The 25,884-nt window shown below is 40.6% G+C and overlaps 1 protein-coding gene across 1 annotated transcript in view; it reads right to left on the bottom strand.

The window, feature by feature from the left end:
• Positions 1-22,158, bottom strand: part of tox3 (TOX high mobility group box family member 3) — a 38,030-nt gene extending 15,872 nt beyond the window's left edge. Inside the window, exon 1 of the mRNA XM_070909782.1 lies at positions 22,057-22,158. Coding sequence (XP_070765883.1) covers positions 22,057-22,158 — 102 coding nt within the window. The remainder of the gene's footprint in view (positions 1-22,056) is intronic.
• Between the last annotated feature and the right edge of the window lie 3,726 nt (positions 22,159-25,884).

The raw sequence follows: 25,884 nt of genomic DNA, 5'->3' as shown, positions 1-25,884 counted from the left end.
ATGGCAGAGGAGTGATACTGAGGGGAAATAAGGAGGTGGAGAGTGTTTTTCATATGGGTGGAGTACATTTTCAGTTAATGGGAGCTGGGTTTTACAATTCATTTCACCCACATGATTTTGACATTTATCCTTTCTCAGGAAGAATCTGATTTCAACATAAAAGTCTTTTGGATCCATCATATTTTGGTGCAACAAACGTTAACGAGTAACCACAGTGTCACATTGTAAAGACACATTAGTATTTAAGACAGTTGATAAGCTATTGAAACCCTGTACTTTGGTAAGAAATAACATGTTTTCAAAACATACCCCCCCCCCCACCCACAACCCACACATAGCCTGCTGGCAAAATGGCAGCCACTTCCTTTCTTTGGAGACACAACCATGCTGACAGGTAGGAACAATGGGACATAGAATGAAGAATTATGGGCTAGCAGCTGGGCCCAGGAGCACAATGCACCTCTCTGTGAGTGTGGAGTGCAAAACCCAGCCTACACGGCACGGAGGAGAAAGAATCACAGCGAGTCTGCGTCTTCATGAGGTTCCACTGAGAACACATTTTCAACAAAGCTCTGCAGTAATCTCTTTTGTGTGTTTATTACAAAGTCACTCTCTTAAAAACATTATGAGACGAAGAACTTCAATAGAAGGAGGGAGAGAAAGAGGGAAAAAGTGGCTTCTTATCTTAACAGAAGAAAGCAAACAATAGTGAAAACAAATGAAGATCAGAGCGAACTGAGAAGTGCATTAATATAGTTTCTAACCCTTTGTGTTTTTACCCCTTCTCCTTTTCTTCGGAGTGGTTAGTATGCGAATGTAATTACCGAAAGAACTGCTGCTAATCAACTGCGAATGGTATCCATTAATTAGTCTATGCCCTGGAGAGGGAGTGGGGAATCAGCAGCAATGTTAACAGTGTTACGCACCAATGAGAAGGGGAGCCACAAGCTCTGCTAGCAGTTGCTGAAGCAGGTGGTTTGTGCTGTCTAGGCCTCCGGTGCCGTCTTACCTGGAGCTGCCCCACTAAACTATATCTGACTTGAGCAATGGGGGTTTACATGTTTGCACGAATGCACACACAAGTGTATAAAGACACACACACACACACACACACACACACACACACACACACACACACACACACACACTCAAGTGAGAAACATCTGTCAATAGCTAGCACCCCTTCATTTCCCAGCTGTGTGTAACTTTGAGACATGACATGGCTGGGTTACGTCAGCCACTCGGCTGGTAATTAACCTTATGCTGGGCTTATCTTGGAAGTGTTACTCCGTCCCCCTTCTTCTTTTAGATAACAAATTGAAGTCTCAGAGATATCCTTCTCTATTCAAGCACTAGGAACATTGTTCTGATTGTGGGGGGAGATAGGGCTTCGTGCAGTGCTGTCTCTGTTTCTTCTATCCCTGTGTCTCTCTGGATGTGAATAAGATTTTAAAAGAGCGAGCAGACAATTGCTCTTTGTTGTAAATAGTTAACTGAGAATTCAGGAAAACCCCATAGAAATATAGACAGATCTGAAATCTTTATACTACTTTTAATGTAGATGCCTCTGTACTTTCCTGCATGTTGCACGGAAGAAAACGAGCTGAGAAATGTTTCTGTAAGGGGAGTAGCTTTGTCTCAGGTTCTGTGCAAACGTCTTAATAGTCACACTTTCAACTCAATTACTCGCCATCTTACACATCACTGGTTAATGTGGATGACAACTTCATGAGCATGTAAGTGTTTATAAATCAGTAAGCGATGTGTCATTAATACAAACACCACATTGAGAGGTACGGTTGCATTACATACTGTAAGCACAGGACATTAGATTCATTAGAGAAAACATAATCAAGTTAAGTCCAAGTGCTAATTAGTGGTGTGAAACTCCCTGGGCTCTGTCTCTGTGAGTCATGTTTTATTGTATTTCCAGGGCCTTTTAAAAGCAGTTCCACGTCTCCTCTGAGAACTGTGACTAACATCCCAAGAAATGTCCCCAGCCACCGTATCAATCTTCACCATTAAAAGCTGTACCATGTTGCGGCGCAGCCTGGGCCGGAGGCCTCGGTGGACGACCAGAGCAGGGACTGGAGATTATTATTGTTATTCCCAATTCATTTTTTTTTTTGGGGGGGGGGGGGGGGCATTCGGTGCTCATGTTCAAGGCAGTGCCGATTGAGTCAAATGCCAGATTAAATTAAGTGTGATTGGAGGGACCACGCAGCTGACGGTAAGAGCCCGCGCTAAAATGGGTCAGCGTAGACAATGAAGGCTCTGTAATTAAAATGATGTGACGAGCTAGATGAGGGCAACTGCGTGCGTGTGCACGGAAAAGCATTTTGGAATCAGAGATGTAACAAAAGTTGGGGGAAACCTGAGGAGTGGAATCACTTGATTTTTGCAAAACAAAAGCTCCTGAAACAATAAACTGGCATTAAAACATCTAGTAAAGCACAATAGCAACAGCTCAGGCAGTGATGTTACGTGCACTCAACAAACCAGCATCTCACTTCTTCACATTTCTAAAAATCAGTCATGTACTTCAAGAAGGGACCCAAAGGGAAGCCATAGAAAAGAGTGCTTTAAAATAGCTGTGGGGTTGGAGGCTTTTATTAACAGAGTGAATTCACAGTTAAAGGTGCTCTGTAATATGAGTCACACTAAGAACCAGACATGGCTACATGGCAGAGCAAACCCTGGGCACTCAGTGTTTTTATTTCTCCTTCTGCACCACCAGCACATTTCTTCAATAACTGTTTAACAGGAGAGAATTAAGAGCTTACATGGACCCTGATCCTGATGTGAAAAGACTCGACTGTGTGCATGATCGCAGGCAGACAGAGAACCAAGCAACCTCGCAGTGAATGGCATGAATATGAATTTCTAGGTTTTTCCGTCAATGCTCAGTACTGCCTTTCTTTGTAGTCGAGATGACTTCAAGGATATTGTTTGAATAGTTGTGAAAGCTTCAGTTATACATTATCAGACAAAATGGTTCCAATCACAACAAACATCAGCAAGCATACTGCCCATTTGTTATTTTTCTGACTGAAGCCAGTATAATTTTGATGCTTGATCCCCCCCCCCCCACACATTTTAAATCCCAGAGCAGGAATATTTGTATGAAAGAGTGTCCAGTGGGAAATAAGATGTTTTACAGCTATTATAGCAAACAAAATTATTTCAACCTCAGGGCGAACACAATATTGCACCAACATGACCCCATCTCACCCCCCATATGGTGGAGTAACCACACAGATCCTATCAGTAAACATGAACTGGACAACCAAGATCCACAGAATACCCGCCTGAAGAGCCTCTGATAGCACAGCTGCCGTCTCTGCATGCATACAAATGGAAAACAAACATGCACATACCTCCTCATCTGAGCAGTGACTACTGCTTGGTCAATGGTGATTAAATGGTCAAGAGTGACTGGGAAAGATACTAGATGACACTGACACAGCGTTTTACCATAAAAAATAAGTTATCTTTAAAATCTGTATTTTCAAATTACCTTCAGCAGACTGTTCCTTGGTTTTACAGAAGGATCAAGAAGTCACAATATCGGTGCTGTCTGTCAGCAGGTAACCAAATTGGACACATTCTTCCTCCCCACTGAAAACCCACCAAACTAATTCAATCAAGAGCCCAGGCTTTTCCAGAAATATATCAACTGCTGACAAGCGATTTTACAGTTCAGCTTGAGCTCAGTAATCACAGCCTAGCATGTGTTCTCTGGGACATGACACTTGTGCTAATATGTTCTCCAGTGGTGTCCATAAAAGACAGCAAAAACACCACAGTTAAAACTCAACCCCCAATCCAGAGAAACCTGCGGTAATTTGCTGTATATTATTTTACGCAATTTCCTTTAAAGCTCGGCCTACCACCAGGTTTGAGCCTCTCGTTCCACGAGGGGGATTGGAAACTCAAAAGAGCAGCACCGTTTCCTTTCCTGCGACCCTGGTTAGGCCCCGTAGCCTCTGGAAAAGTTATCTCCTGATTCCCAAGGTCCTCCTCACCAAATACATGCTCATTTACAACCCAATTCAGCATAAACACTCTGCAGCTGCCTCTCTGGTGATCACAAGGCCTATTCACGCCCAGCAGGCCGCCGCGCGAGCAGCGTCGAGCTGACATATATAGATATATTTCCTCCTATGTGTGCAGCAGTCAATTTGTAAAGCGACTCCACAACACAGCATGTCCACACAGCCGGCTCGCAACCTGTGTTCTGATCTGCAGGCCGAATTGATTGGTAATTCAGTTTAAAGCTAAAATCGTTACTCCCCCAGCCCAGCACTTTCTTCCAGCATTAGGACTGCTACTCCTCACCTACATATGGTAGGATTGAGGGGAAGTTCATTGTAAGCATCTCACTCTTCCTCTGCCTCTCAGTGTGGAGTACCACCACAAAAGTGCAGAGAATCCAGCGTGAGAAAAAGTCTAGGTCTTATCTGGGATCTGAATCAAGCTGATGACAGTTTTGTTCAGGCTGTGTGCTGATTATCTCCTCTCTCACACCACGCTGACCACTGTGGCCTGAACAAGTGTCATCATAGCTTGCTTTGCTTTAGTAAACAAAGACCAGGAGGAACAGTTTAAACCCTTGCGGATATCTCACACCTGCCACAAAAGACCATGTTTCCTGGTACGGAATATGTTAGACATGAATGAGATTCAGGTAGGAATTTGGACTTTTAACTTTTGGAGGCTAAGGTCTCTAAAGTATGTGTAAGACATTATAGACAGAGGTTGTCATGAGCAAAACCAAAAGCAGAGCCTCTGTTCTTCAAATTACTACACATGGTACAGGAACATTACAAATTCTGTCACGGGGTATGAAACCAAGTTTGCATATGCAACCAAAATGACAAGCTTAACTATCAAAATAAAGGAAAAACTTTAAGCGATTTCACAGCTCACCAAATATGTATTATGTTTTTTCAAGCTTCCCAGTCATTATGGCAGTGTTGAAAGACAGTAAAAGGCGAGCTATAGTTGGTGCATTCAGCATGTTCCTTGGGGCTAAATTTATATTCAGCACAGACGCACGTCTGTGTACAAGAGTGATAACATGGAAACACAAACAGACCAGGGTGAAACAGCATTTGTGAGATTTCTGCATTTCTTTTAAAGTGTTTGAGAATGACATTGTTGAGTTAACTGCATCAATACATATATTAGTTCAGGCAGAAAAGCTGTCAATCACAGAAAAGTAAACTTCTGGCACACACTGTATTGCCGGAATCCACTAGTTGTAATTTAATAATGGATCTCGCAATTTAAAAGCACAATTACAGTCATGCTGGCAGCTCTGTGAGGCCGTACTTAGGAACAGCAGTGCATGCAAACATTCTCACTATAGAAACACACACTGATGTTTAGCAGGTAATGTTTAGCATGTTCACGATCTTAGTTTAGAGTGTTAGCATGCTAACATTTGGTAATTAGCATTAAACACAAAGTACAGATGAGGCTGACTGCAATTTCATTGGTTTTGCAGGTATTTAGTCATAATTGGACAAATCAAAAATGTTACCTGATGATGGTGCAAGACAAAGGTAAAGAGTTATCAAATTAATGTCTGTTCCAAATGTGCAATCCATCCAATAGCTGTCGCGACATTTCACGCAAAACCACAAATGTCAACCTCATTGAGGAGCTTAATGAAAAGTCAGTCAATAGGATCCATCCTCTGGGCACCATGAATGTGTGTACAAAATTGGCAATCCTTCCTAATAAAATACTCTTCTTTATTCTATTTTGAATTGTTCCTTCCCTATGTTTTTTTTTTATCATCAAGATGTTTATTGTAAATAATGCTAACATCCTGGGGCTTCTCTGTCATCAGGTTTTATATGTAAATGTTGATTTTAAGAGTAAACATAGTGACAATACAGTCACACGTTAACACCATCATTTTGTAGCATGGCCACATCAAACACTGTGTTACACAATGGAACTAAAATACACTGAGGTTCACCATAGCTACATTTTCTCTAAGGCCTAAGACTTGCAAATGCTGCCAAAACAAAGATGGTCTCAGCATTTGTCATATTGGACCCATAGCCTGAGCCTCAATACTCTGCAGGTCAACATCCAACATCCCGTTTTTTTTCCTAGCTGTTGAGTCTGCTCTGTACTCTCAAGAGCAAATCCTAAAAGAAAGCGCAAGCTAAATGGGGTTCCATCTTTGATCTGGCGGGGTGCAAAGCCATTGGCCCACAGCCACAAAGGAGCTTAGGAGATGGAGAGGGCCTCAGAAACATGGTGTAGCTTTCCCACAATGGCTGCTGTTGCATGGACACACAGCTCTTGAGGAAGCAACATGAGAAAGGCTTGGCTTGGTGGTGTTGTCTTGCTTTTACTGCTAAGCCATGTCTCAAGGCTGTTTACACTCAGCAGCTTTGAAGCAACTCCAACTCAAGATGGTATCAGAGGTGTGGATTTTAACCAAGCTTACTCTGCTCACCATTCTCCCACTACAGAACGAGGAGGTTGCTGAGGGGTTAAGGAAGCTAATAACTAAAACTGGTTACATGGTTAAATGTCAGACAGGAGAATGGGTTTGTTTTTGGTGGCGCTAACAGTAATTGCGTGTGCTACTTCTCTTGGTTTGTCGGATGGCTATGAGCTCTGGTGCTTGGATTCACATAAAGCTCAATTGAAAGCTGCTGGGACTTGAGTCCTCTCTTATTGCTCTAGCAGCACAGATGCATTTTTCTATTCCCCGTGTGCCGCTACTGGCTAATACACTCATTATAACCGGCTTTGGGAATGTGCACAGTCAAGAGCTTTTAGTGATGGACTCAACACAATCCTCTATTTCTTATCTAGTAATAGCAGAAAAGGTAAATATTTGGGTTTTGTACGAGGACTAAAATAGGTAAGATAACACATATTCAAATATTGAGAGCAACAACGTCAAGACATTCAAATCAGCGAAGGCCTTAATGCATAGTATGGCGTCCTTTTGGACAACTTGGCACAGTGGCTGGCTGCTGCTGATGCTAATAAACATAAACAGTGTGCAAAATGAAAGATTCTTTCTGGGAGCTGTGACATTTGAAAAAGACATCAAAACACCTCAAACATCAACATTCTTTGTCTCTTCCAGTTACTTGCTGATCAAAAATTCTTGAGTCCAGTTATAGATTTTAAAACCATTCTGTGTGTACTGTGACAATACTTTCCAAGTGGGTGTGCAACCTGTGTCTTTTCTGTTATTATTACCATAAGCCCACAGTAAGCACAAACCGACCAGTTGTTCAATCTCTATAAATCTGAAAAACACAAACTGCTGAGCGGTGACTCATATATCAGTCTATTATATACTACAGGACTGACTGTATTAAACAAATGGCTAGGCCTGCAGCTGGAAAAGAGAGGCAATATAGAGAGAGCAGAGGTTATTGTCTAATTTAAATCTTGGCTGCTTTCCCAGAGCTGTACCACATTCCAATTTGTGGCTGTGTTGCTTGGCGCTACTGACAGAGGTCCGGCTGCAAATACTCTCGGGCTCCTCTCCAGAAATATGTCTCCAAACTGACAATCAACAAGTTGGCAGAGATTAAAGGAATGACTGGGACATATTAGGTGAAATAATGAAAATGCACACATATAGATGTTGTGCTTTGTGTTTTTTTCCTCCTCCTCCTCCTGTGGTTGTAATAATGTATCTATAATCATTATGACTTGATGTGCAACAACAAAGGCTCATAAAGCCAGTGCATTGCGTCTGTAATGTCTTTCGAGTTCCATAATGAAATAGCAGCTGGAAAAGACATCTGTGAACACATAGTAGTTACACAATGGTTAGAAGAAGCAATTAGCTATTTCAAGCATTTTCTCCTTGGCATACTATTGTCCGTTCATCTGGTAGATTGACAGCACACCAGGACATCATTAGCAAACCTGACGGCTGTTGAGTCGCAGACATTGTTTTTCTTGTGACAGCAACCATCAGGCTAAGTGCTTCACTAATGTTTTTAACAGTATTTAAACTCAAAATGTCACTTTAACATTTCCTACTTCAAAAGCAGTGCGAGATTAAGATACCAGCTTTGAATAATTACAAACACTAAGCTTCAACTTTGATTCCATATCATTGTGCTGACATTTCAAGAGATTCGGCACAAAGACACAGCACACATCTTTTAGTCATAATGCAGAAATGATTCCTTTCCTCTGTGTAAAATGACAGGTTGGAGATCAAAGGCGCATGGAAACCTGGAGGTCTGCTGTGTATTGAAGCAGTGCTTTTTTTAAGAGAACAAGGTAAGTTAGCAAAGTGTTTACACATGGAAAAAAAGTAAAAATCTCTTCTGTTGATGACATTTGTAAGTGTGTGGCTAATCAAATGCAACCATTTTCTCTGGGCTGAATTTCCCTTGTGATACTATCAGGAAAACTAGTGCAAATCATTATTAATATATTGTACACACTGAAGTTAAAAACAAAACGGGTGACTGTAAACCAAAATAATGTACACAAACCTAAGATTTTGTCTTGTTGTCACTTGTTGACAACATTCTTGCACATGAAAGTGTACAAGTAAATAACACTGAATCTGTTAGGTTAGGTTAGAATAGGTTGTATTTGCACAACCCTTTACAGCTGTATTGATTTCTTCCTTTGACCACAGCTCCCTTCGAGCACTTTTATCCCATTTCTCCAGTGCAGGCAGCTAAAAAAAAAAAGGGGGTCACTGACATTTTCTGTATTTGAGCCTTGACCTCTATTTTAGGACCATGCTGTGAGTTTCTCCACTAAAATAAATGAGAGCATGGCACAGTCTGCTCTGCACTCACACCTTCACATGCACATGTTATCCCATCACTCTTCATTTGTCTTTATTAGGGGCTCATGTTTGACCCGCCTCTCCAATTCTCTGCCAGTATAAATAGTCTGCAGAGAGCATCAGAATGTGTGATGTAGTAGCCCAAATCTCCTGACATCTTGTTGTTTCTATGCAGAGGTGAGGAACAACTGAATGTAAATAACTAACACAACCAAACCTTTTATAGCATAAAACAAGGGTTTCCCATGTCAGTCAGGTTAATAAACCCCGAAAGACAAATGTCACTAATCCAATGAATTGATATATAAATGAAGCCTGTAATGATAAAATTAGTGATTTCAACAGGGGGCGCCATGCTGGAAATACTGACTGCAGCTTTAAGGCAGAGTGAGAAACAGAATTCCCACTGTCAACTTGTCATCAGCTAATTTACCTGGAGCCAGAGGGGGAGATTCACTGGACACATAGGGAGAGTTAATCTCTTCATTCATCTTCGCTAAAGAGATCGACCCAATTAGCTTGCCACATTGACTGACAGCCCTTGTGTTTGCTTTTCTCCCTCGACTTTTTCCCCCTTCTTAAATCAGGAGCTATGAAGTCTATGCTGGCTCCAGCTGAAGGCCTGTGAAATTATTTGAGGGTACTGTACAACAGTGAAATAATCATGATGTCTTTATTCAAATCTGTCGAGTCTGAAATATTCACCACTGCAATTTGCTGTGACTGATTAGCCAATGGAAGGGTTGCTTGGGGATAGCTCTCCAGAGCTCTGTAATTGAGCGGATTTGACTTGGGAGAGGGGTTTTTTTCTGCTGATAACTACACACATTCCCCTTTTTAATGTACTTTTCTTTTTTTAGCCTCTCCTAAGAGCCAGTGCACATCAGAATTATGACACTTGCAGAAACAGCAGTATGTAGGACAGTTTATATTCCGATTGCTGTCCCTAGAAAATGTGAATCCACATCGTGTTTCGTCTGATGACTTACCAAAGTATCTCTGGCTGTAGCCCAGAGACCAGGCAGTGTTAGTTGGCCTGGTCACTGCAGAACTGTCAGATCTAGAAACTCAAAGATGAGGGACAACAATGGCCCCGAGGGCCACCACCGTGGCCTCTGACATCCCACGATGCACACAATATAGAGAATGTTGATGCAAACGTCTATGCGCCACTACTCATTTTGTATTACAAGATATGAAGGCTTAAAATGCTATATAGGTATTTTGCTAAATATTACATGAATTTGATCATCTCTTTGGGGGGGCTTTGTAAAAGAGTGCCCATTATCCTAAAAGCTCATTTATTTTGTACTAGCCATGTGGGGTACTGTTATTTTAAAGCAAGACTGTGTAACACATGCTCCCTCTTACAATAACAACAAGTAATTAAACTCATAGTTGCACAATTGAATACACTCAGGGGTTTTGCTGGAACAGCCTGGTCTGGTACGACCAGTAGCTTGTGGTGGCTAATGTTAGCAAATGCTAGCAAGATTTAGATATATATTGTTTAACAATTGACATTACTACATTTTAACATTTAGCAATATTTTGAAATTTTCACTAGTTGCCACGGTTGACGCTTTTTAACTAAAGCGACAGAGGATTGCTTTTGATAGCTGAGGCAAAGATTCAATGAAAATCTCTCTTGAATTATAATAATTACTACCTCCCTTTCACACATCACATCCGGTTGTACCTGCGAGGCTCCTGACATACATATTGATGATTATATTGAAGTGATGACCTGAGACATTTTGACAAAAGTATGGCTCTATTCTGCAGCTGGCACACACACGTGAGGGATTGCAAGGCTTAAAAGGGATGATAAACAGAACTGAAATGGCTAAGCCATCAAATAACGTCTAATAATGAGCTGTTTCATTATAATCCTGTATGGGTAATTATGAGATTAATATGTCAATGCTGGTTTTGGCAGGTTCTGCAGCCAGGAAGGGCTATATTTACTACAGTCATTTTGCCACAATGTACTAAAAAACAGCTTTCTTTCACATTAAATCTCATTTATATTGTACAGAGAAAGAAGAGAGAAGCTGTTATTCTTTTCCAAAACACACCACTAATGCTCTGGGGCATGATTTGTCATTGTTATTCAGTGCTCGCTCACCTACACTTAAAACATGATCCTTCTGGATTTTAATTAAGCACCAAGGTACCTCCCAAGGGGTTCTGGCTTGGCAAAGGAAACTAGTTTGATTTATGTACTACTTTGTTGTTCCCGCTTGAAGCTTGCCTGTTATGAGCGACTGTGGTGATGAATGAAAGAACCGGACAATTATTCTTGTTTGTTAATTAGTTCCCGTTAGGAATGCATTCTTCTGAAAATATCAATACCCACCTATAGTGGAGCTGAACACAGAGCTGTCTCTTTAACATGTCATCTCCTCACCTCACAGCAATCTAACATAAACCAGTGACTATGACTGGCTAATTTAGGAATCTTACTGTAAGATGGGTACATGTTGACACATGTTCAGCTAAATTTGGTGACAATTCACTGCTAAAATCAACAAAAGCAGAAAGCAATTTGCCTCAGTGTGTTCAGCTATCTACAGCAGCAACTAACACAAATCAGCAAATTACATAAAATACTAGTACTTATTTGCAGAACACCATGAAATTCCATTTCAATAACGATTGTATTCAAACACAATTTACTGGCTGTTAAATCAGTAATTATCAGCAAACATTGTGGCAGTTTAACATAATTCCTAAAGCAGAAATGTACATATTTGTCAATTACCAATATGCCTCTCAGTCCTTTCGGTATGCCATTAACACACCCTTTTAGTATTTTACCTTTAAAGTAAATTATTTTATGGTTAAATATATTGATGCACAAGGCAAAACAATAAATGACATAAAAAACATAAAAGCACAGGTACTGTACAGTGATTCGTAAGACTGAACATTATTGCCACAACGTCTCAAAACATCCCTTTTTGACCCTCTAGAGGCCAAACACATTTCAGATAGACGAACACACATTCTATTCCAGAAAGTGTTCACATGTACTTAGTATAACACAAGTATTATTGTCATCCAAAGATAATAGTGTTGTTTCTCTTTCTAAATAGGCAGTACTTATTCAGTAACTGTACAGTGTGGACAGAAGCCAGTTTTCAAAATGAAACTTTAAGTATTGGCAAGAGTATAATCCAGACTACCCAGGTGTACAATATGCAGCTGTTTTTAATAGCAGACCACATGCCCTGCAATAACAGATGACAAATACTCACAAGTGATGTAATATTTCTCAGACAATAACCTTTTTTTTAATGCAATCTGGTTTTAAAGGCACTACAGCTGTTGATTGTGTTATGGTGTTGATGCTAGAACTGAAGTTTCTTTCACTTTTTATTCAGGTAATAAACACTGATGACAACAAACGTAATGTAAAATCGCTGTTTTCTGACAACTTCATCTTGGCCTGCTGTGCCACACATCCAAGTTGACAAATCAAAGCATTAGCTGGAGACATATCTCACGGCGAGAGTGGAAAGTGAAGATGGTCAGCCTCCTCGGTGACACAAAAATGGTTAGAGAGACAGACCTTGTGCGAGGTCCGCTCTCCTAGATGCATATCAGAAGCTAATGGAGTCTCGAAACCACAGGGGTGCTACGGGATCGCTACGGTTAGCTCGTGGAACTGGTGAAGGTCACCACTGCTGAGCTGAGCAGCCACAAGCCCTCATAAAACCATGCAGCGTATCATTATTTTCAAAGTGTTTCATTATGGACGGTTAACCTTGGCTAACTCCGACCTAACACTTTAATCAGCTGCCTGTAATGCCTTTGAAACAGCGTAATCATTCAGCTTCTCTTCTTGTTTATCAGCGGGAGAGACACAAATGTAGTGGAGCCTATAAAAAAAAAGAAGAAGTGATCCCTTCTCCTGGGCCGTGCAGGTTGAACACTTACACCGTGAGTCAGAACCTCCGAAGATGAAGAACTAGATCAGTTTCCTTGGAAGGAATGTCATTTGAAAGAATCGTCCAGTGGCCGTCCAGGGAGGGAAGTCCTGCCAATGCTGAGGCCTAACAGACCTTTCTTGTTTCTACTTCTGCCATACCACACTATGACCGCATGCGAGAGTCCAACAGCCAACAGAAACACACACATCACAATAAACAAGGACATGCTGTGAATGACCCTCTCCTTCAACTCCCCAAAATATCAAAAGTCAGCTCAAGAATTTCATGGATCCCATTCATGATCCTTTATTATGTGGCTGGAGCTTTTACTGAGGCCATGTCCATTGTTCCTTTTGATCATGTAACTGAATAAAAACTAGACAAGATTCATGAATACTGCATGATTTTCATCTGGCTTGAAATCTGGCATAAAGAATCTTCAAAGCGGTGATATTTCAGAAACATGTTGAGAGCTTTGCTCATTCAAATGAAGACAATTGTTGGGCAATTATAGCCAAAAGAACAAGGCAAGAGTGATGAGTAAACAGTATTTTCTAAAAAATTGTACTGTAGTGTAGAACATCTTTGATTTGTCTTCTCTACAGTTTCCAGTCCTGGCAACTAAAGCATGACTAACGTTCTTATGGTAATGTTGAAGCAGCTCTCGGTTGAGGGTTAGGGGAAGATTATGATTTTAGATCAATACTGAAAAGGGTCAGTGCATCCTGTCTCAAGCTTCAAGTCAGTACAAAAGTTCTTTATGGTGAGAAATTGTAAAAATGGTTGTAAAATGTGTAAATATTAGTGATAAATTAGTCACACCAGTAAAGCGTAATTGTTGTGCAGAAGGGCCTTTTTACATGAACTTGTTCTCTAAGATGGATACAAAGCTATTTCTGACTAATCTGACTGTAGTGAAGACAAACATATTCTTCTAACAGCAGCCGTCTCATTCATTACGGTTCAGCGAGACAATCCTCCATCAGTGCACTGTATTGAGATCTTGATATCATTCAAGCTGAACATGAATTATGGCAAAAAAAACTATTCATGCCAAAGAATATTCTTATCAGCCTAATTCATGTATATAAAAGATCCAATCAAACTGTGGCAGGGTGAGATGGCACTTATCCAATGCTAGGAGACTATTAAAGCTCATTTAGGGGGTGAAGTAGGTTTATAGGCTGCGGTATTATTGCTATGGCAGTAACTGCTCAGAAAGACATTAACATTATCCAACTGCCACAAACAGACTTTATGTTTGAGAGGGGAGTGTTCGACAACCACAACTATCAAGAAGATACTCACCAAGAATGAATGCATATGTTTCATTTTGTGTGTTTTTAAGGTCTTTTTTGTAACAACTGTATTATTGTGAAGCCCTTTGTCACCTTGCTCTGTAAAAACAGTGATCAAAGTTGTTTATTTCACCTGTAAGGCGTAAATACATCAGTCTATTTCTTAAAAGATGTGTTTTAAAGTGATGCTTACATGTTTTGTTGTGTGTAGTCTTTCTTGAACTCTGCATGCGTTTACCCCCACTGTTTAAGCTCTTTGTCCAACGGGTCTGAGGGATATTTGCACACCTGCTGCTGTTGTCAGTCCTTTTAGTGCAACCTGGTAACACTGCATTATGGGAATGTGTGATGTAGGAGGGGGGCAGGTGAAAAAGGGTGCATTAATCACACTGCATAACATGTAATACTACACACAACCTGCAGCCCATACACCTCTAATGAGAAAGAAATTCACATTTGCCCTGATACATGAACAACTGTTGGAACAGTGACTAATATTTCTATGGGTAGGCTGCTTTAGTTAGAATGGTCACAGCTAAATCAGAGTATATACAGACATCCTACACACAGACAATAATTCTTGTTTGGTTGACAGGACTAATTAATGTCTTACAGGACTAATATCTAAATTGTGAAAATGTGATGATTTGCATTTACCCAATTGGAAGCTGAGTAAATACCAGGAGCAGTTGCAGGAAAGAAGTCTAATATAGAGATGGCAGCAATGACTTCAACTAGTGCAGCCTAGAAAATATTACCCATAACTGTGAGAGGCGGAGGACATTCGTCAGTGGCCTATGCTCCTTGAAAAGAGCTTAGAAGAGGGGCTTAAGTCAAGCAAGTCAAGTTAAAAGGGAAAACAGTTGAATGTTTTGATACAGTCTGTGAGCCCATTAAGAGAATTGGACATGAGATCTATGAAACATGGAATGGCTGCCTCTCTGGAAAGCTGAAAATGAATGTGTCTTAACAGCGAGGCTAACCACTAAGGGGACACAACACTTATCGAATCAGCCAACCAGAAGTGATTGACTGGTCCATTTGAAAACTGTTTAATTCACGGTAAAAGCAGTTTTCTGGGGCAGGCACAAGTTTTTTTTTTCAGTCAGCAAGGTTGTAACTGTCAAAGATGTAGTGAGCCAAACCAGATTAAAACAGTTCATCATGGTGGAAAAGTACCTCTTGTGGGGGCCCTGCTTTGATTCAAAGGGGCGCAGAATTCACAAAAATATGAGAAGACTCCTTCAAATGCCTAGGAGGTTAATTTGACTTTTGACCTTAAAAGATAAACCAATCCAAACAGTAGATTTATTATTCTTCATGTCAGTGACTTATATACAACTTCAGCAACTGAAGTGCTTTTCGGTACTCGACTCAAGTTGTATCTCAGTCTTATCTTAAGATCATCAAATCCTAAAAATAAAACTCCACCCCCTCACTGACCTCGACAGCGTCAACTCTTCCTTTATAGATAAGGTTAACAACCTTCTCAAAGATGAGTTCAGTCTCTGTGTGGAACTGTGATTTCTGGATGATTTTAGAGTGGGCTTTGCTTTTGTAGCTTTGTGTGTCACTTCAGTTTAAATAGGTTTGTGTAAAGAAGTCAGTGCGGATTTCTCTTTTATGCTACATGTGGTTCAATCACCATCAAAATAAATGAAACACTCGAATTATGAAACTGTCATGTTTAATTTGCACTGTAATGACGCATCAAATAATTACAGATTTTGGAGAAAAGAAAGAACGAGGCAAAGAGCAATTTCCATTTGAGTACCAGATTGCACTGTACGGCATGTAAACTCTCTACTGTGTATCCCATGATCAGACATTAGGAACAAAAATAGTTATCATAGCGATCAGTAAGATAAGCCGTTTTTATTTACAGGACATTTAAATAACCAGATGACATTTTAAGCACTACAACTGAAAAAAAACCAACTTCTCTTTCATGACTTTGGATGTCAAAATAAACATTTCTTTTCCTCAGGCGCTTTCATGGTTTGATGGATGGTGTAGAGATATTGTGTACATAATCAAAATCCAATAACAAATGGGACTCTCCTGTGGATTCATCCTCTTTGTATCACTGAAAGAAACAGCCATGGAGCTACAAATAGTCCAGAAAGAGAGGGCTGTTTTAGTTCAATGGGGACGGGTTAATCCTCAAGGAAGAACGTAAAATGATACACACATTGCAGGCCTACACAGTGCAATACATCTCTTCAATATTTTTACTTATTACTTCATCATTTTACACACCTTACAGTTTAAGTATGCTTAAAAGGGCATACTTTTTTACTTTTATGTTAGTACTTGTGCTTGACATTTGTCTTGCACTTTTCTTTATACCTTGTGATTTGTTCATGTGCTGCTGCTGTGACATACTAATTTCCTCCCAGGGATAAACAAAGTATCTATTTATCTATCTATCTATCTATCTATCTATCTCTAAAGACATTCAATATGTACACATGGACTCTTGACTGGTTTTACATTGGAGCTCTAATTGGTCCCTGGTCAAGAGATCACAACCTAAGGCCAACTCAGTGCAGCGAGATGTCTACAGCCATGTCAAAAGGGCACGGGATGCCCGTTGGGTCTACAATCCACCAGTTTAGAAACAACTTGAGAGCGTGAGGTCTTCCTAAATGAACCACACTGAGTAATGAAGTGGATTTATGAGCAGTGATGGCAGCATTGCAGAAGGTCTTTACGAGTGCTGATCTGGGTAATGGTCTATGTCTGTCTAAGATTTCAGAGCCTTTGTCTTATGCACCTCATAAACAAACAGACAACCTGGTCTTATTTGCCCCACAGGTTCAGACCGTTGGCGCAGATCATCAGATTATACTGGTAAAACAAGTTGAAACTGAACAGAAAATTCAAAGGGACTCAGTTGGTGTGGGTGTGTGTGTGTGTGTGCGCGCGTGCATACGTGCCATATGTCAACATCTCAACTTGATCGGCAAAGTAAAGAGAGTGACAGCTGTGATAATGTGGTGCCACAGGAATCAGAAACTATCAGGCTCATAGTTTAATACAAGGCTGTTACAGCTCTAGTTTGGGTCTCTTCTTAAGAGGCAATCACTGTGAATCCCTTAAAAGTCAGTTTTCATAAACATTTATAGTTTCCACCACCTCTATTGATACTGCATCAGTGTAGGATCATGGAAGCTATCATGCGCTTTGTTCAGCAGAAATAAGTGTTGGGACACCATGCAGGGAGGGAGCTGTGCATTAACAAAATGTTAACGTCTGCTCTGTGTAGACATATGTGTAGTGCAGTCTGTCAGACAGAGCAGTCATTCTTAGAGGCAGGAACTCCAAGTACAGTGTGTCTTCGAGCAGGCGGGACTAAAAATAACACTCTCTAATCTCAGTGGGAAAATTAGGTGTTTAATAAATCTGTTGAACTACATCTCCTGACAAGCTACAATTAAAAGACTCAGCAAAACACATCAGCTATTCACTTCTTGGACATTTAAACATTTAACATGCACCTTGAAGTCATATCCATCAACTGCTGAGTTTGACAAAGCAGACAGCCTGTGAGGTTACACCCCACCCCCCAACACACAGACATGCACATTTAAAGCTGTGTTTGGATATGTTTAGAATGTGTGTGATGAAATGGCACCAGCTGTGTACACTGGAGAGATGCACAAGGCCCCCTGGTTGAGCAGAGTGTTAACCCTTTCCCTCCCAATGAAGCAAAAAGGACACAAAAGACAAAGGAGGTCTGGCCCACTATGGTTAGGGCACAATAAGAGGTTTTTGCCCTGGGGGTTGTTGCTGTTGAAGTACAGTAATTCACTAAGGACCTTCCCTCAGTTCTTTAAATCTTTGTTGTCTTTAGTTTCCTTACATATGCATGGTTCAGTAGGGAGCACATGAACCATGAGCAGGCTTCTGTTTCACCTACACCACATTTTACAGGCTCAGTAAAATCCTCTGATAATTGCAGCTGCAGCCCTACATCATCATGTCAGGTCTTACAGTCTGAACAACTTCCTAATCATTGTTTTTACAGCACAGTGAGTCTTTCATAATATAGGTGTGTGGATGATAAAATACAAAGTAAATGGTAAATAAAATCTCAGGAGTGCCTTACATACTGTATGTTAAGTTTAAAAAATGAGGTAGAATATGTGCAGAAATAGAGAATTTGTCTTATTATAAAGTATTTAAAGTTGTAATCCTTAAAATTAAGGCCTGGTTATTTTGGCGACAACCGTGGTTACCGTGGTGACAGCAAGTGCAAACAGACTTTGAGCAGCTACTTTGTCAGAAATGCAACCGAAGAGCAACTGGTGTATCTGTTTACAATGCAACCAACCAAACTACTAAACGTTGTTTTAATCAAGAACTCAGTCAATAAAAATTACAACCGCAATCTGATTTCATGCTGAACATGGCACAAGTAATTTTCCACAACAGCATGGTACAGCAAAGCCGGTTACCTTGCTGAGGAGTTGGCGGACTCCGCTGAACTCCTCACTGAATGGCTATTGCACAAAAAATGCCAACCACAAATAGCAAGAAAATGGGTTTTGAGTTCACGACCATCTTAACCTCCTAAGACCCAAGCTCTATCTTAATTTCTCTTTGCTATTTGGGCTTATTGGGGCCTGATAAGTATAAAAACTAAGCATCATCTGTTGACATGATGTGGTTCCGCATACGGGGACAATTTTGAATTTCCATATAAGCAGAATTAAGTATTATGGTATGACCCAAAATGTGATGTCCACGCATGTGGATGCCAGGTCTTAGGAGGTTAAGGATTACAACTCAAAGTCTACAGACGCAGTCATTGATTAGAAATGTGATATTAACTCATCCTCGCTGGTTGAAATGCTTTATTAAACACAAAAGTTGCATGTCTCCTTACAGCACTCAACATCAACAATAATACAGTTTCCATCTACATCTACATTTGTCTATATGTTTTGCAATAGTGCCAGTAAAATACTCTGATGTATGGTCAATTCCCAACTACAAAGACATATGATGCCTCAGTGGTGCTGGTATTAGTTTTGCAAATAAACCTCAAGTGTTAGCACCAGTGCAGGTGAAGAGTTTGTATTAACATCTGTTGGTAATTTCAGTCTCTCTGCGCCTGGAGGCAATGAAAGCCCACACTAAATGGATACTGTATCTGAAACATTATTAAGCCTTAAGAAAAAAATAGACCAGATGGCCATAAATATGGGAATAACACTGGGTCCCTTTCATGAAACCATTAAAGTCAATCATATTTGGCTTTTACAAATACCAAAACCAGTCAAATCCAAACAGCTTCTTGTCTTTGGTTGATGCTGTGCACGACTGAAGAGCTTTCCCAGAAAAACCACATAACTTTAACGGTCTCGCATCACTGGCATCACCAAAATAAGAAATTGGACAAATGAGAACTAGATGCATATATATATATATATATAGTGGCCCATGTATTCATTTAAAGCTGCTCTTACACATTTTACTGACTACAACCAGGTGTTCCTAACACAAGCCAAAGAGCCAGTAAAACTGAGAATCATTATCACAGATAAATTGAAAACAATGCAACTTGAAGTAATAACCAATCAGTAAAAGTAGGGGCCTTGGCGGGTATGCCCTTGAGCATAGCTGATCCGTGTTCAACCTTAAGTCAAGGTAGTTTAAGAGAAACAGACCCTGCTGTGACAGCCCTGTCCCCCACCTGAACACTCTGCATGTTTAAAACTCGCAGAAATAGACCTTTACAAATGTAGCTTTAAGGAGAGTTTTGATAAAGGAACTACATTTAATTCTAGCAGATTACAGCATGTGATTTTTCCTGCTAAATTTATTTTACAAGCATTATTCAGCTGTGTGAAGTTGTGGCATGTTTCTCCTCAGCACTGCTGTTCCTCCTTCATCTCAGTGCCAAAAAACAGTCAGCTTCATTAGTCATGACTGCAGCACCTAATTAAGTTTGTGCCACTCGTTTGGATTTTTCTGTAAATTTAAAATAATCTCTGATGTGTCAAAGTGCCTTTGGGCCATTTCTGTCTCTGTTGTCATTAAAATTTAACATTTCCTGTGCCAGCCGTTTTTTGTGAGGGTATTGCCTGTTTTCAAATCAAAACTGTGAATCTAGTGAAAGTTTTGCTGTTTGCAAAAGGTGCTGTGACAGCTTATAAATAGATTAAAGGAGTAAGGCTTCAGTTCTGTGTGACTTATAAACACGCCACATCTTTTAGATGACAAACTGCTCTGCATTGTGCTACCTTTCAGCGAGTTGATTCAAATGGCTTATTTGAAAGATGCATGCAAAAGAGCCTATTTGTTCACCATGGAAGTACATTGTAATTAGCATGAACAGCATGCTTTGTACTCTCCCTCTCTCTCTCCAACATAACTGGTGGAGATACTGGATAAGCACCTTCCCACCACCCTCCCCTCTCACTCTCTTTTTTTTGCATTGTAGCCAATTACTGTTACAGATGGAAAATTTCACTTGACCTGGGGAATTTATGAGCAGGAATAAAATCGTACTTCAACTCTTACACCAATTCAAAGCAATGTAGTTAAAACTTCTCAAGGCTGATGAAGACATGATGAAATTGGGCACATATGACAACTTGGCCACATGACAAAGAGCTGATGAAACAGTGAGACAAACCTGGTAACTGTTTAGTGCAGCATCAGATTGCAAGGGCAAACAGAGCTGCACTATAGGGCTGAATAATTTGGGAGAGGGTGGTGGTGGTGGTGTGTGTGTGTGTGAGGAGGGGTGGGGGATGTAGGGGCCACCATTGTTGAAACTTTACAAAAACAGCACGCTGCAGTTGTGTCATTAGTCTGTCATAGTGATGTTCCCTCTTGCTGGGGTGCAAGGGAGTCAAGCGCCTGATGGATATCAGGCCGAATAGTTCAAGTGTTACATCACTGACAAAATATCACAAATCATCATCTGCGTTTTACATAACCTCTGCCTCTAGTCTCAAAGTTCATAAACTTGTCACACCTCAACACAACTTCGAGACAGGGCTGCTTGTGTACGGACATAGGGAAGGGAATAAAACAACTTGTGCAACAATGCAGAAAACAGGCTATCTAACCTGGGAGTGAGTAGATAAAACTGTGTTGTACGTCATGTGGCTGCCTGCATTAGTATGACAGACTCAGGGTTTACTGATGCCATGTTTAAGATAAGTGCACAACACAGCGCAATGCCGAGAATGAATGCATTCACACTGAACAAATAGAAAAGTGTGTTGTCTGTTTCCCTTTCTGTGTGTTTGAGCTGTGAGGCTGAAAATGTATAACCAGAGAGTTCATTTTCAGCACTATCTGCAAAAGCTATCACCTAACATGCTGAAACTAGTTAAATACTCTAAATAAAGTTGTGATGGGTGAGAACTGATTTGACGTTGTTGTGCATATAGATAAAAAAAAAAGAGTAACACACTAACAAATCTAAGGGTAAACAAGTGTTTCTACAACATGCTATTTAACTGCATCATGGGGAGGGTCATGAAACAGGATCACAGCCCAGCAGAGCAGTTTATTTAATCTTACTATCATCACATTGTAATGCACACAGTTTAATGTAGGGTGCTGATGCAATGATCCATCACTGATGTTTAGGAACATGTTAACTGTATAGCCAACAGCGCCCATGACTGTGCATCACATCACTCTGGTGAGAGTTTGGCAGTGCAGTGTGGCTGCTCTGAGCTGGACAAAAGTAACACTGTGCCAATACACTTGTCTTCTGCTCTCATTTCCATTACTAATACACACCAACAAAGTTTGTGGCAGCGGGGGGGTTAATAATCAACTCCAGAAAGACAGCAATGATGAGTCGCTGAAGTCAGGGGGAAACTAAGTGGAGGCAACTAAGATAATGAACATATCATTAATTCAACTTCATTTCGGACAGATTTTTGCTCATTAATGCCGCGGAGTTAGGGCGCACTCGTGGTTTCAGCACCAGCGTGGACACACAACACAAAACTAGGCTACAGACCGAAACAGAAGGGTTTCTCACCTTGTTGAAGTTGTAGTAGCCCAAACAGTGGGCAAAATCCAGGTTCGGTGGATCTCCCGGAATAGAATTTCCACCAGCAGACGGATAAAACCTTACATCCATGGTGAGTGAGGGAGCCGCGCAGCTGTAGCCTGCTCTGCACGGAGATCAATGTGTTTCTGCCGTTTACAATCCAAGCGCACAGAGAGAGACGGAGAAAGAGAGGCGAGGTGAAACTGACCCAAGCTTTGTTGGGGCGAATGAGATACTGCGGTGGGGAGGGAAAGGGGAGGGGGGGGGGGAGAAAGGTTCGGGTGAAGTTTTGATATTCCTCCTCTACACCTGGTTCAGCCGCTTCATTTCAGTGGAAGCCCACATGAAGGTTGGACTGAGCCGATAAAGCTGTCCCTCAAGGAGCAGTAGACTCTGTGTGCCCCTGCATTTACACACAGCTGCTGCTGTATACAAAGAAGCCACGAGACCGGCGCCTGAGCGTGCGTCCACCTCCTCTTCCTCCCCTTCAGATGCAGGAAACAGAGAAAAAAGACAAAACTGCAACAAAAGTGCCAATGATAAGCGCGTGAGTAAGTCCGCACGCCAGAAAAACACAGCGCGCGCTCTCTGAAATGTGTCCGCGTCCTCCGACGTGTCTCTCAGAAGTTCATTTGTCCAACTTGGAAAAGTAGTTGGTGAAGCAGTTCTGAGTGAGAAGTAGCTAGCCGGCCGCGCGCGCCCATCTGCTAAATACAGCGATGTGAGGGTTTGTAAAACAAGCGGAACAACGCTCCACAGATGGCGCAATTAGTGGATGTGATGTAGTACACTGAGTATGCGAGTTCAGCCTTCGGCTTTTGCCTGTCGTAGTGATGAACAAGGCGAAATGTGTGAACAAGCCAGCCACTCCCCAAACACACGAAGCCACTCCCATGAAAACACTGCATTTAAGTCCATGTGACATGTTGGCTTAAGGGAGTTCATTTTACAGGAGTCCTTTTTTACATGTTTATGTGCATTTTATTAGTTTTACCTATATTTGACATTACCGCGTCATTCTTCTCTGTGTTTTGTCTGATGTTTAAAGTGATGGTCTGTGTCAGACAGCACACTTGAAATGAGCTCATGCAGTGGATGCTCATGCTCTTTGTATTATGACAGTTTTATGTGACATGTTATAGTCAGGTATAACTTAACATTTCATTCCACTTTCCCCTACATCATCAAATGCTAATGCTAACAGGGAGCTGGTGCCATTTTTTTCTGGGAATACACATGCCAGCTTTTTAATGTCATATCACTTTATTCTCATTTGACCTCTCATTTGTTTTTGCAGTCCATGTTTACTCGCCTCAAATAGCTAATGTACCGACCAGATGTTAGCTTTAACTAGCTAGCAATGCATAACCCAATTGCATGTGTCTAAGGCTGAATCCCCGCCACATCAGGTGTTGCGTTGAAAACGCCAGTCCTGCCATTCGTTTGAATGTGGGTAGTGCGTTTAGGCTGCGCTGGTAGAGACCGCAGGGGAGTCACATTCTGCCTGATTTCTTGTGGCTTTACACAGTTTTTTGAAGACTGCCTCTGGCTGCACACATCCCTGTTGCAAAGTAACTCTGGCATCATTACCTGTCGTCTGTGTTTTTATCATTTGGCTAGCTAAGGTAGTCTGGTATTTGCTTGCTGTTCTTATTTTATTACTAAGATTAATGTTCACCCGGGCGCTGTCTTCCCTTTGACCTCGCCATCTAACTTATATCAGCTACACTTCCTCTTTCATTCCCAGTATCTGCACTTTTAATAATCCTTATGTACTTCAGTTGAGCTACATGTAATCATTCAGACACATTTATTCATTAGATTGCAGGGACTTGTTATGGAACAATATCTGACTGATGAGGACATCAGATAAAAATGTACCCCGTCTACAGCCGTGCTCTAGACCCCATATAAAAACAATGGTCAGATGCAATAATAATAGTAATAGTCTATTAAGTAATTATGAAAAGATGAAGAAAAATATGAGAAAGTGCCACAGCGTATGGGAAGGGCGGAGGTGAGGGTGCTCACAGGCCACTGAGAAAACGATACACCATGTCCTTGTTAGCCTAATTGTAGTATTTGAAACTATTTTTTGAACTTTCATGAGATGAACACACTTTAAACAAGCCCTCATACAGAAATGACAGTTTGAAAGTGTTACAAAACAACCTTCATTAGCACAGTTTTGACAGAGAGACGATGTGTTGTATTGGTTCTGGCTTTGACTGGAGCTTTGCTTAAAAAAACGGACCCATAGCTTAACCTAACATCGACAGCTACGGGGCCAGTCAATGTGATTAAATGGGGGACGTCATCCTTCTGACATGAACAAAAATATCAACCACTGATTGAACCATAGTGATTACAGCAGATATTAGATTACAGAGAAAAAAACAAAAAGCTATTTTGCCAAACATAATTTTAACCCCCTGAATGTATCTGCACACAGACTTGTACCTTTGACTCTTTATCAATGAAATGTAACTTCATTACTGCACTTGATAATTGCAATGATGATTCAACCAGGCGGGTCTACGGAAATACAGAGTAGCACTTATGTATCCCTGGACACCTGACACCACCATGTGCACTTCACCACCAACTGTTGTTTTACTGTAAATGCTTACCATGTGCATGCAGTCTGTGTACAATTCTCCCAACACACTTCTCAATTTTCTTCTCAGTTTCTGAGTCATAAACAAGACAAGATTGTGCAAGTGTTACTTTTAGGTGGCGTCTGGAAACTGTTATTTCCAGACAACCAGATCAGAGATAGTATTTTTGAGTAGAAGTACTTCACAGCACTGGAGGAGAATAGGTGTACACCAAGGACCATAGAAGCCCACCTACAGTAAGACTGTGTCTGATCAGGTTTATAGGTAGCTTTACTGTATGTGTGGAAGGAACACGTAAAAATACTTTTATTGTTTACTGCTAAAACTGTTAAAAGGGTTGTGTTAGAAAGTCATAAAAAGATAGAAAGTAAAGCCCTATAAGTCAAACTGGGTGCAGTAAAAAATATTGACATGGAGTTAGAAATATGTTACTGCTTACTGAAGGGTTTTCAGAAACAGGAAGTTGTTTTGTTTTTTATTAGAAATTGGACTAAAATCAAATAGTACACCTGTTTGTATTTTAACGTACCTTACATTTGCTGTATTGTGTGAATATCAGAACATCTATGTATAGCACATATAGCCATAATTAATGCTATTAATTACACTTATGCTTTTCCTGCTGCGACATGTCAAAATGTCTGCAATGAAAAAGGCCAATTATCATTAGCATGTACACTGAATGTCTAACACAAACAAAGAGATGAATAAATAGAGAACTGGTGCATTTAATGCTCACTATACTCCTGGTTGTGTGGTAAGCACACACAAAAAGAGTCTTTTTATACACCTGTCACATTCAGCTCTCCAGAGAGGAAAGAAGAGGTCAGACTAAACATGAAAATCAATGCCATCGGCCATGAGAATACATAAGCAAAGCGTTGCTGTTATGTCATATTTGTCTGCAAATGTCAGGTTTTCTTTATTTACCATTAAATCTCTGCTGAAATATGTCAAAATGTGTTTTTTCCATAGACTAAGATGTGTATTCTGTTCAAGTGAACATCCACTACTGTTTAATCATAACCATTCTCCCATCCAATAATGTGTCATCTTACAGCTGGCCGGTGGCAATGAATAAGAGGTGTTATTTTTAATTGGATACAGTTGAAGGTGAAAGTGCAGTAATAGAACATCCTAAAAATATTATAATTGTTGTTAAACCTTGACAAGTGTGTTGACATCCACTTTGTTTTCT

Source organism: Enoplosus armatus, chromosome 1 (genome assembly GCF_043641665.1).
Source record: "Enoplosus armatus isolate fEnoArm2 chromosome 1, fEnoArm2.hap1, whole genome shotgun sequence".
Taxonomy (NCBI): domain Eukaryota; kingdom Metazoa; phylum Chordata; class Actinopteri; order Centrarchiformes; family Enoplosidae; genus Enoplosus; species Enoplosus armatus.
Note: the sequence above shows the minus strand (reverse complement) of the source record. Positions and strands in the feature narration are given on the sequence as shown.